This window comes from Carassius auratus, chromosome 35 (genome assembly GCF_003368295.1).
Source record: "Carassius auratus strain Wakin chromosome 35, ASM336829v1, whole genome shotgun sequence".
Lineage (NCBI taxonomy): Eukaryota > Metazoa > Chordata > Actinopteri > Cypriniformes > Cyprinidae > Carassius > Carassius auratus.
In genome coordinates, this window is record NC_039277.1 from 13,771,359 (window position 1) to 13,784,907 (window position 13,549).

At 35.5% G+C, this 13,549-nt stretch overlaps 1 protein-coding gene across 2 annotated transcripts in view; it reads left to right on the top strand.

Annotated features, from left to right (window-relative positions):
- LOC113054510 (Down syndrome cell adhesion molecule-like) overlaps positions 1–13,549 on the top strand; it is a 76,923-nt gene that overhangs the window by 50,147 nt on the left and 13,227 nt on the right. For both annotated transcript variants that reach the window (XM_026220116.1, XM_026220117.1), the window contains exons 8-15: positions 1,522–1,797; positions 1,886–2,164; positions 2,249–2,368; positions 3,169–3,348; positions 12,068–12,282; positions 12,669–12,765; positions 12,946–13,074; positions 13,252–13,419. In XM_026220116.1, coding sequence (XP_026075901.1) covers positions 1,522–1,797; positions 1,886–2,164; positions 2,249–2,368; positions 3,169–3,348; positions 12,068–12,282; positions 12,669–12,765; positions 12,946–13,074; positions 13,252–13,419 — 1,464 coding nt within the window. The remainder of the gene's footprint in view (positions 1–1,521; positions 1,798–1,885; positions 2,165–2,248; positions 2,369–3,168; positions 3,349–12,067; positions 12,283–12,668; positions 12,766–12,945; positions 13,075–13,251; positions 13,420–13,549) is intronic.

Below are 13,549 nucleotides of genomic sequence, written 5' to 3' on the forward strand. Positions count from 1 at the left end.
ATTTTTTTTATTTCTGTTAATCTTTCTGGTCTTTTATTGCTTTTTTTGGTGGTCACGTTCACTCTTTCATATGGCTGAGTGTGCATTTATTTTCTTCTGTGTATTTTTTTTCTTTCCATCCACACTCTTAAAAACAAAGTTTGTTTATTAACATCAATGGTTCCATGAAAAAACATTTAACATCAGTGGAACTCTTTATAAAAAGAAAATCTTTAGAGTGGAAAATGTTAAATATTCTTTATTCTAAGGTGGGAGTTTACACAACACAGTTTTGGCTGTTTATTTACACAACAGTTGCATTTTTGGGGCCTGAAAACACAAACTTTTGAAAACAGGTTTAAAAGTGCAAGTTTTTAAAACAATACCATTAATGTGCAGGTGCACATCATTAACTTCTGGCCTGGCAAACTGCATTTTTAGTTGTTTTCACAGATCCATGTGAATCCGTGTTAACAACATTGATGTCTGTATGTAAAACCTTTTAAAAACGCGAAGGAAAACATTTTCCATTTATAGTGCATCGTTTACAGACCAAACACAAAATTGCCATATTTTTAACAATTTCCTCTGGAGAAGTACACTTTAGCATAAGATTACTTATGGAAATATTCTATTTTAAAACAATATGCTCAAGTCTGTACTGAATGTATTGTTTTTGGACGCTGAATTGCATGTTATTTACATTCATTAAATGAAAATTATGCGTTCAGTTTCTATTAGATGAGCTTAATTTAAATTTAACTTCATATGTAATCTAGTACATTTAAATTATATTAGCTTTAAACACAACAAAATATTATTAAAATGGTTAATTTGACATTTTTACAAAGTGTAGTTTTTAATAATGTACTTATGTGTTTTAAGAAATTGTCCCAAAATTATTCTTTAAGTACACTCAAGTCTTTTATTTCATTAATGTTAGATTTAGTGCTTTCAAATGATTAATCGCGATTAATCGCATCCAAAATGAAAATTAAATTTTCTTGACATAATATATGATTCTGTTCTGTGTTTATTTATTAGGTATATATAAATACAAAAACATGCACATATATTTAAGAAGAAATATATTCATATAAACATGTAAATTCAAGTAAATATATACTGTATGAGTGTGTATATAAATATGCACAGTACATACAGTACACATATATTATGTAAACAAAAACTATTATTTAGGATGTGAATAATCATGATTAATGGTTTGACAGCACTAATTATATTATCTGCAAGTACATTTTTATTTTTTGAATATACCATTAAGATTTAAATTGCACATTCAGTATAACATAAGGATGTATAGAGAGATGAAATGTGTGAGAAACAAGTTATGAAGGAGTGTCAAAATTACCATCCTAATATTTTACTTTGTCTTGTCTGTTTCTTCGATCTTAGAAAGGCCCTCATCCATAAACCATAAATCCACATTGTCTTTATAATTTTTTTGCTACATTTAATGCAAATCGGACTGTCAATAATCTTTTTTGTTTTGTTTTGTTTTTTTGTTTTTGTACCCTTAAGGTCCTGCTGACATCCGACCAATGAAAAACATCACAGCTATAGCTGGGCGGGACATGTACATTCACTGCCATGTGATTGGCTACCCATATTACTCCATCAAATGGTACAAGAACTCCAACCTTCTCCCTTTTAATGACCGTCAAAGGGCCTTTGAGAACAATGGCACGCTGAAGCTGCTGAACGTGCAGAAAGAACTGGACGAAGGGGAGTACAGCTGCCATGTGCTGGTTCAGCCCCAGCTCTTCAAGAATCAGAGCGTCCACATCACCGTTAAAGGTAGCGATACTGGACATCTGAAGTATAATGAGTTAAACGATGACATTTGGTATAGCAGTGTTTAACAGTGTTCTCTGGTTGTTGTCAGTGCCTCCCTTCATCCAGCCGTTCGAATTTCCACGTTATTCCATCAGCCATCGCGTCTTCGTGCCCTGCGTCGTGCGCTCAGGTGACCTTCCCATCTCTATTACCTGGGAGAAGGATGGAAAACCCATTAACGCCAGCCTCGGGGTGACCATCGACAACATCGACTTCACCAGCTCCTTGCGGATCTCCAACCTCCAGCGGATGCACAATGGCACCTACACCTGCATTGCTCAAAACGATGCTGCCGTCGTCAAATACCAGAGTCAGCTCATAGTCAGAGGTAAGACTACATGTTGTGTGTATAACAAAGAAACGTTCACAAAGACAGAACTTGAATGAATGTGATCCTGTGGATTTTTTGTAGTTCCACCAAGGTTCAAAGTGCAGCCTCAAGACCAGGATGGAATCTACGGGAAATCTGTCACCTTGAACTGCTCTGCGGATGGAGAGCCGCGGCCAACTATTGAGTGGAAGTACTCCAAAGGTACATGACTTCACTGACAACTATAATGTTGCATGCAAAAGTCTTTATTGGTGTATTGTCTTTTAAATATATGTTAACATTCCTAAATCAAGATACATTTACTTGAGAAACACAACTGTGTAAGATAATAACGCATAACTAAATAAATGTAATACACTTAGCTTTCAGATAATCTACTTTGAATTAAGACTTTTTTTTTGTTTTTGTGTTTTTTGTTTGTTTTATAAATATTTGCGGGTGGCGAAAAAATAAAATACTAGTAGTACTAGTACTACTATTAATAATATAGTTAAAAAATATATATATATTTTGTTTTTAATGGACATTAAACAATCAAGACAAAATTATAGCCTTATCTGTTTTAAGAATAAACCTTTTGCCAGTCGGGAGAAAAAAATTATTCTGTAGTACTAGTAATAATAATAATAATTCTGAATTTGTTCGCAGACATGTACATGTATTTTTTCCTGGATATTTTTACTTAATTATAGATTTATCATTTTTTAATCATAAGCTTCACCCTTTTTTAAGCAATTTACAAGAGAGAAAAAAAATAGAATAAAATGTAATAAAAATAAATAATTAAATAATAAAAAAATGTATTCTGCAGTTTAGGTTTTTGTGGATATTTCGATATTTTCACTTAAAATGTACCGATGCTGTAGCCTTTTATTTTTTTTAGAATAAACTTAACATTTCTCTTTTACATTTTAAAATAATTTGCCAGTGGTGAAAAGAAAAGTATGATGTCACAGATGTTTTTTAGGACTTTAACTGGACCGTCTTCCTCTCTGTGCCAGGTGCTGGGGTGCCCCAGTTTCAACCCATCGCTCTAAACTCGGGCTTCAGGGTCCAGCTGCTCGGGAACGGCTCACTGCTGATTAAGCACGTTCTCGAGGAGGACGCAGGTTATTACCTGTGCAAGGTCAGCAATGACGTGGGAGCCGATGTCAGCAAGTCCATGTACCTCAATGTGAAAAGTAAGAAACACTATTTTACTGAGATGTTCGGTGATTGGTTTGCCGGGTCAGTTTGCAGTTCTGCTAAAATTCTAATATTTAGGTTTTTGTTAAGAGGTAAATAGTGAGACACTTTTGTTAGGTTTTATTTATTTATTTATTTATTTTACAGTACTTAAGAACATAGTTTAGAAAGTTCATAGAGCTTGTGTTATGGCTTGAGAAACAACAACCTTTTTGTTACTGCCAGTCTTGATCCACTGGGCCACTCGCAAAACCAATCATCTGTATGCTTAAGGTGAAAGCTTTTGTTTTGTGCAGGCTTGGATACATTTTTTGCAACATTATTGTCAATAGTAAGACTGAACGAGATGAGAGGGTCTCTGCAGCGGAGTCTCTTTGTCTGCCTCAGACACATGTGGGTGTTTATCCACGAGTAGCCAAAACCCTTATTCCCCCTCAGTAGGAGCTGACATGTGGAAAAGCATGTGCTTTCAGTGTTCTAAATGTGTGTGTGTGTGTGTGCATGTCTCACTTTTTCTGTGTCCACCCACTCTGTTACACTCTGTTACCACACACGTACAGTAAACACATAGGGGAGAGAGAGAAGGAGAGTGATAGAGATTACCTCAGACTATCATTTCATGAAATTCTTCTTCACAGTGCTTGTGTAAGAACTATTCAATTATAAGCAATCCAAGGTAGAATGATAGAATCTGATAGAATGAGAACGGTACTATTTATTTTAAAGTCAACATGGAACTTGTCCACAACCCATATTACATCCATAATATAATGCATCCAGATATTTTTTTCATAGCTTATTTCAGACATTCAGAGATTTATATTATATTTAATGAGATTTATTTCAATAAAACCTGGAACATGCATTCCAGGTAAACTGGGTCGATTTTTATTTCCTATTGAGTTAATCAAGGAATGTTTTTAACTCTTTAAACCTTATTGTGTGTGAATCCATTTGATTTAAAAGGGTTTTCTATAGTGTGTGACACAGCACCTAAATTAACAGTTTAAATGTCATGTTATCCTTCTATTCCCTGTCTGTCTATGCATGCGGTGGCGGCTGCGTTCTCATTTGATCAGAGTGTGATGTTAGAGAGGCTTATTTTCACACCCTGCTCTTATCAGCACGCAGCAGGAGCTTCCCTGCAGAGTACGACCTCTTCTTCATCCTCTTTCCCTCCCTAACTCACTCTCTCTCTCTGTCTCTACTCTCTCTGCCGCTCTCATTCACATGTCGTGTAACAACACACACACAGAGCTCTGTTCTCAGAGAGATCGATCAGGCTGACAGGTGAAATACTGTGTCGTGTTTGTGCGGAGAGCTCTGCTCCAGGAGACACAGCTCTGTTGTTATGGCTCGCTGTTGTAACTCGAGTCTCCCTGAGCGGTTTGTTTCAGAGTCCACTGTGATCTCTCCAGTTTACCACAAACAAGCTGCTCGTTAAGATCAGCTGTGATCAGCGCTGAGAGCTCAGGTCGTGTCCATATGACCACAAAACTGGAACAAAACTCTCAAAACAATTAAATATATTTATATATATATATTCTAATGTATTCTTAGTGAGAAGTTTATATTAAAGTGCTGATTTAGAAAGTTTTGCATATGGATGTTACCTAACTATGAGATGTCATTGTCTGTTTATAAAATGTAATACACCATAAAAGTGAGTTGTCTTAGATTATTGCAGTACGTTTTACAAGAAAAAAATTTTTTCGTTATATTTACATTTTATCTTTATTTTTATGGTATCTGAAAAAGACTATTTCCTATATTATATATGCAATTATGATAAGTGAATTCATTTTTATGACCTTTTTTAAAAAGGGTGGAAAAGAGCTTCTATGAAGCTGAGTGCATTGCATTATCTGATTGAATATTCTGTGCATTGCATTCAGTTGTAAACATGTTATGCACATAATATATACTGTACAAACAGTAATTAATACGATACAGACGTATGCTACTTAGAAAACAAAATACTGATGTTTAATAGTGCAGTGCAATTTTCATGAAATCCTGCTGATAAAAGAATGATGATAAAAAAAAGCTATGAAGATCCCAGGAAACTGTAGGAAGACATAGTGGTGCATCACATCAGTGGTTGTTTTACCATGATCCCTCCTCTGTTTTGTTCTGATTTGTTGCAAGATTTTCAGTTTTCGTCATCGTGATGCGGCTCATTCTCCACGTAAAGCCCAATGATGCAGTAAAGGAGGATATCAGGCTGTGGTGAACACAGCCACTTAACCAGTCAGCTCACTGTTTACCCCAGTGCATCGTGGGGCAGGAGCTGCTGTACACATGCGTGTAATCTGCCCGTCAGCCCAGCGAGGCGGAGGTTCTTGGCCTACATCCCCCACACACAGCCCTGAGCGCTGATGTGATAGGGGATGATAGGTGCCCTCAGAAAGCCTGCAGGGAGCCAGGAGTCGCTATGAGACTAAGACAGGAGAAACATTACACTGGAGGAAAACTCCAGATCCAGCCATTCCCGCTCAATTTGTAGCATTATGCAGCCTAGAAATTAAGTAAATGTTAAACATAATCTTTCTGGTGAGCTTGTGACATGCTGTCACAATTTATACATTTTATTATATATAGATTTGTTTGTTAAAATATATAAATATATTTTTTATTAAAATATATTCACGTTTATTATAAGAAATATTATAAATTGTGACAGCATATTGCAAACTCCCCAAAAATATTACGTTTAACATTTTTACAATAAATAACTTGACCTTGAGATTCGATATTTGACCAATATTTATGATAATACTTGTTTTTTTCCGGGAAAGTCCCATATTTCAGATCGTTTTATAGTGTTCCGACTCAATGTTGAAATAAATCATGTTTTTTTTCCCATATTTCAACATTTCTTTATGACTGGGTGATATGGTTATGTGGGTCTATTATTACTGAGTGAATGAGCAATATATTTTATAAATTTATTAACCTTTGTGATTTAATAAAGAGTTAATAAAAAGGCATAGATCATTCATGCGTTATGTCAACAGATAAAGCTTTTGATTTAATGAACAAGAGTTAAATTTAATTATTGCAGTAGAAGTATTGCTCATTGCTAGTTTATATAAATTTTAGTAGTTAACTAATATTAACATGAAACCTTATTGCAGTGTTATCAAAATGTATATCTGCACTAATGGTCAATAGGCGTTTTTTATTTAACTCTCTTGCTTATATACCAATGATGCATTTATCTGATCAAACATACAGTAAAAAGAGTCATATTGATACATATTATTCTATTTTAATACATTTTAAAATGAAATGCATCCCTTTGTGAATTTTCACAGATGAATTTTCCGGCATTCTAAAATGCTGATTTAGAAACATTTCTTATTATTATCGTCAATGATTAATATTATGTATTTAAAATTCTTAATATAATATCTAAATATTGATGCCCTGTGGATTAACCTTTTTTTTTTTTTTTTTTTTTTTTTTTAAAGAGACTTTAGATACTTTTTTCTGTACAGGGGAAACTGGATCATATTGCTGTATCTGTCTCTGATTCACAGATTTATGTGTGGGCTGATAGTTTGGGGTCCAATGTCAGAGAGCTGTGCAAAGCAAACCCTCAATTCTGACCCCTCATGACTTAATTAGACTGATTAGTTTGACAACCCCTCCAGCCTTATACACATCAAGACATTAAACAAACACATTGTGTATTTTCATGCAATTCTTTTAAATCCCGGAAAAGGACAAGATTACTAGCGTCCCAGAGAAAGATATTCAGCTCAGATCCATGATGCAGACATGCAGGCTCGCAACTGCTCTCCTCTGAAAATCAATTGTGGATGTGTGTGCTATTCCTGTCCTCCATTGACAGCACCCTCTTACAGCTGGGGGAGAGCAGGCAGGCCTGGCTGGTTGGTATGGTAACGTGTCCAGGTGAAAGGGAGATGCAGGCTCTCATGGGAGGAAAGGGGGGTGAGGAAGGCAGCCAGGATTCCCTGCGGCCTGGACAGAAATCAGAGACCGTGTGTGTGTGTGTGTGTGTGTGAATATATATATATATACAGTCTTGTTCAAAATAATAGCAGTACAATGTGACTAACCAGAATAATCAAGGTTTTTCGTATATTTTTTTATTGCTACGTGGCAAACAAGTTACCAGTAGGTTCAGTAGATTCTCAGAAAACAAATGAGACCCAGCATTCATGATATGCACGCTCTTAAGGCTGTGCAATTGGGCAATTAGTTGAATTAGTTGAAAGGGGTGTGTTCAAAAAAATAGCAGTGTGGCATTCAATCACTGAGGTCATCAATTTTGTGAAGAAACCAGTGTGAATCAGGTGGCCCCTATTTAAGGATGAAGCCAACACTTGTTGAACATGTATTTGAAAGCTGAGGAAAATGGGTCGTTCAAGACATTGTTCAGAAGAACAGCGTACTTTGATTAAAAAGTTGATTAGAGAGGGGGAAACCTATAAAGAGGTGCAAAAAATGATAGGCTTTTCAGCTAAAATGATCTCCAATGCCTTAAAATGGAGAGCAAAACCAGAGAGACGTGGAAGAAAACGGAAGACAACCATCAAAATGGATAGAAGAATAACCAGAATGGCAAAGGCTCAGCCAATGATCACCTCCAGGATGATCAAAGACAGTCTGGAGTTACCTGTAAGTACTGTGACAGTTAGAAGACGTCTGTGTGAAGCTAATCTATTTTCAAGAATCCCCCGCAAAGTCCCTCTGTTAAAAAAAAGGCATGTGCAGAAGAGGTTACAATTTGCCAAAGAACACATCAACTGGCCTAAAGAGAAATGGAGGAACATTTTGTGGACTGATGAGAGTAAAATTGTTCTTTTTGGGTCCAAGGGCCACAGGCAGTTTGTGAGACGACCCCCAAACTCTGAATTCAAGCCACAGTACACAGTGAAGACAGTAAAGCATGGAGGTGCAAGCATCATGATATGGGCATGTTTCTCCTACTATGGTGTTGGGCCTATTTATCGCATACCAGGGATCATGGATCAGTTTGCATATGTTAAAATACTTGAAGAGGTCATGTTGCCCTATGCTGAAGAGGACATGCCCTTGAAATGGTTGTTTCAACAAGACAATGACCCAAAACACACTAGTAAACGGGCAAAGTCTTGGTTCCAAACCAACAAAATTAATGTTATGGAGTGGCCAGCCCAATCTCCAGACCTTAATCCAATTGAGAACTTGTGGGGTGATATCAAAAATGCTGTTTCTGAAGCAAAACCAAGAAATGTGAATGAATTGTGGAATGTTGTTAAAGAATCATGGAGTGGAATAACAGCTGAGAGGTGCCACAAGTTGGTTGACTCCATGCCACACAGATGTCAAGCAGTTTTAAAAAACTGTGGTCATACAACTAAATATTAGTTTAGTGATTCACAGGATTGCTAAATCCCAGAAAAAAAAATGTTTGTACAAAATAGTTTTGAGTTTGTACAGTCAAAGGTAGACACTGCTATTTTTTTGAACACACCCCTTTCAACTAATTGTCCAATTGCACAGCCTTAAGAGCGTGCATATCATGAATGCTGGGTCTTGTTTGTTTTCTGACAATCTACTGAACCTACTGGTAACTTGTTTGCCACGTAGCAATAAAAAATATACTAAAAACCTTGATTATTCTGGTTAGTCACATTGTACTGCTATTATTTTGAACAAGACTGTATATATATATATATATATATATATATATATATATATATATATATATATATATATATATATATATATATATATGCATACAGATCTATCTCTCTTATTATAGATAGATAGATAGATAGATAGATAGATAGATAGATAGATAGATAGATAGATAGATAGATAGATAGATAGATAGATAGATAGATAGATAGATAGATTCAATTCAATTACGAAAAATAATAATATGATTATTATCATAAAAAAAATAATTGTAATATGAAAAATAACTTTTCCCAATATTCAAAATATTTTAGATGTACTTGTATATGCCTTACATTAGTTAGTTGTGTGAGTGTGTAATATAGCTACAGTTTTAATATAAAATTTTTAATTAGTGTGTTTCACAAGTAAAGTTATATATTTAGCTTCGTTAAATCAATTCTGTCAAACATAGACTGCAAATTATTTTACTCTCATTAAAAGTGACCAAAATTTATTTTATAAAGAAATGTGCTGTTGCCTTTAAGCTGTTGTAGGATGAACAAGGATCCGGATTGTGTCTTTTGAAATCGCACAGAACAGAAAGAAACTGTTAAATGTCTGATTGGACAAAGTATGTCTGTTAAATATGTGTCATGTGTAAACACATGAATTTTGGCAGCTATAGAATACTGTTTTAATGTACATGTGAACCTTTTCATATACTCTAATAGAGTTTGCCTTAACTGAAGTGAACAGAAGTTGCAGAAACTGCTACCCTGAGAGACTGTGAGTAAATGTGTGTAGTCGTGACATGCAAAAATAAACTCTCACGATTGAACAGCTGAAAACCAGCTCATTTTTGTCCATTTACGACCCCTAAATGAACGAGTAAAATGAGCCTGAATCAATCAGAGAGGATCCAGAGAGACGTAAATCACTCCTACAGCCGGAGAGCAAGTTCCTGCCCAGCAACACACTCTTCTCCTGTCTGCATCTCAGGAGAGGAATTAGCACCTTCCCTTTCAGTCCAACTGCTGCTTATAATTCAGCTGGATATTAAAGAAATACATCAACACAGCAATTATGCAGTCATGATGAAGACAGCTCGCAGCCTGAGGGAAGATACAGCTGCCCCTCCAACACAGAGACTACTTCCCTCTTTAGTGTTTGATTCTGGATAATCACATAAGGAGCGAGCGCTTGGCCGTGATAAGAAATAGGATGCCAGTTTAGGCTGTACAGCTTCATTTTTACCTTCTGATCAACTGTAGTCATTTTAAGAGACTTCACACGGGTCCTCTCAGTGTTTACAAATGAAGACGCTAGGATTGCTAACAGGGTGAACATAAAGGGCTGGCATTACATAATCAGTACATAATGATGTCATTTTAATTTTTGACATGTTTATATTAATCAAACTGATAATAATTCATTCATATTCTATTCTGTAACTATTTTAGAGGTCATATATAAGTCATGAGGGTGCAAAAAAAATCTAAATATTGAGAAAATCGCCTTTAAAGTTGTCCAAATGAAGTTCTTAGCAGTGCATATTACTAATCAAAAAATTAGGTTTTAATATATTTGCAGTAGGACATTTACAAAATATCTTCATGAAACATGATCTTTACTTAATATCCTAATGATTTTTGGCATAAAAGAAAAATCTATAATTTTGACTCATACAATGTATTTTTTGCTATTGCTTCAAAAATACCCCGGCGACTCAAGACTGGATTTGTGGTCCAGGGTCACTCAGTTTATTTATGTGGGGTTTTTTTTTTTTTATCACAAAAACACAATGAATCATGATGTATATAATTAGATTTTATATTTTCATTTTTCAATTAAATTTAGTTCAAGTTTTATTAAGTTTTAACGTTGTTATATTTTAATATTAATCTCTGTAGATTTAACATTTGTATGTTTTTTGTTTGTTTGTTTGTTTTTACAAATATTTATTTGGTTTTAGTAATTTTAGTTCTTAACCCTTTAACTGTCAAAATTAATCCTTTAAAAGCCATTTTAAAATCACACATTGCATTACCATGTAAATTGTACATATCATGTTACAAAATGTTTTCATTCATGAATTATAAAAATGTAAGTTTGGATCGTGCACTATAAAGTCTATGTTCAAAAATATGAGTGACAGTTAAGGTTAATCTTCAGTTAGTTGCTTAGACAACATTTTTATTTTACATTTTTTACGTTTTAAAGGTAGTATTCTTTTTCCTTTAAAATGTTTATTTTATTTAATGTTCCGTTTATTTCAAAAAGGCAAAAGCAGTTATTGTTAATAATTAAAAAAGAATCTGATTTTAAAATATGTTTTCTTAGTTAATAACTGGTGTTCGCTACTGATATTTGTCCTGTTGTTTTCCCTAAAATAATGATGTCACTTCCTGGAGGAAGAATTTAAAAAAAAGAAACATTGGGAATATATCTAATGAAATAAAATAAAAAATTCCTTGTTAAATGTGCAGCACTTGCAATATTGCTTGATATAATTGTGACAAAAGACAAAAATCTATTTTGATTTTTAAAAATGTGGTTTTAATATTCTAAATATATTTATATTAAAAAGGTATTTAGTACATGTAAAAACATGTAACCTTTTTTTAATTCAGGCAAAAAAAAAACAGCAACAGCAAAAAATTGGTCTGAGAATTGCTGGAGTGAATAAGAGATGACATGTAAACGGTCGGGACTTTCAACCTGACACACTCAATCACATCACACACTGTACCGGCGCTCCCGTGTACCCGCCTGGCGATTCGCTCCCCCAGTGAATGCCTGTAAGGAAACGGGACGTGCATGTGTGTGTGTGAGAGAGTAAGAAAGAGGAGTAATAACTGTACTACTGCATAAAGCATCACATTCAATCTTGCTATTGCCATAAATCTGTAAAACATTGACCTTGTCTGGAGTAGTAAAGTGTTCTGATCCTCGCTGTTGCAAAACATTACATGGCATTTGCACAATTGTACTGTAAGTTAAAAGTCGTTGATGTCATAAGAAGAACTTGTTCGGATTGATCTGCAGTGATGGCATTTGTCATCATGCTTTTCTCTCTCTCAGTTCCAGCCATGATAACATCATATCCCAACAACTCACTGGCAACGAAAGGAGAGAAGATAGAGATGAGCTGCAAGGCGCATGGTGAGAAGCCCATCATGGTTAGATGGGAGAAGGAGGTGGAGAAGGAGAAGCAGTCACACATGATCAATCCAGACATGTGGCGGCACACGGTCACAGTCAAGAACGTCGGCGACGAGGTCGTCTCCACCCTGCAGGTCAGATTCTTCATTTGTGCGTTGTCATCTTTCATGCTTGGCCTCTTCAATGCACGTTTTTCAAAATGAAACAATCCTTCACACTCAGTCCAACTTTTTACACTGATGCACTGATGCAAATATAATAAAAGTATTAATAAAAAAAAACACCAACACCAATGTGACAATACGAACAGTGAGTTTTATTTTTATACGAGTTCTGTAAAATATTTATTTCATTATTGCATAGGTATAGAAGGTCCTTCAGGTATCTAAACAATTTTTTTTTTTTTTTTTTTTTTTACATAAGTTTGTTGTGAATGGTTAGTGATGATCAGGCTCATTTAGTACATGAATATTGGATTTTTTTTTTATAGTTCATTCACACACTGTTTTCCTGATTTCAGATCTACCCAACGATGAGAGAGGATTCTGGGTTCTTCTCCTGTCATGCCATTAACTCCTATGGTGAAGACAGAGGCATCCTTCAGTTAACGGTTCAGGGTAAGCAACCGGAAAATCGCCTGGGCTTGGCTGGAGATTAGGGGAATTTATTAAGCATTTTATAGGAGACTCTTGAGGGAAATCTCCTGATTTAAATGTGGTGTTTAAATGTGGGTGGGATGGGAGGTGGGGGGGTTCAAAGCCTCTGAGAATCTGAGCGCCTTATCGTTGAATTCTCAGAACCACCAGAGCCTCCGAAAGTGGAGATTCGTGAGGTGAAAGAGAGGACCATCGCCCTCCGCTGGACCATGGGATTCGATGGGAACAGTCCCATCACCGGCTACGATATTGAGTGCAAAAATAAAACGGGTACATGATCCAAACCCATACAAGCAACAGTAACAAGTACCTTAGACAATAAAGTCTAGTTTTGGCATGAATATATATCATAAGTGTGATTCACATGACAAGAAATACAGCGAATCAGCTTATATATGAAATCTAGATATTTTCCCAACCAGTTGTAATCTCTTTCCCTATAAACAGAAACTTGGGAACGAGCTCGCAGGACCAGAGATGTTTCTCCTACCCTAAACCAGGCCACCATCATAGAACTTCACCCATCGTCCACCTACAACATCCGTATGTTTGCCAAGAACCACATTGGCGACAGTGAACCCAGCAACGAGCTCACCGTAACCACCGATGAAGCAGGTATGATATACTAGTCAGATCTGTCATGAGAAATCAAAATGACTTAATGTTCATGTTCAGCAGGGAATGTTACTTATTATCTTATTTCTTATGTTTAAAATGTATTAGGCCAGTTTTTGAAGTGCTTTCC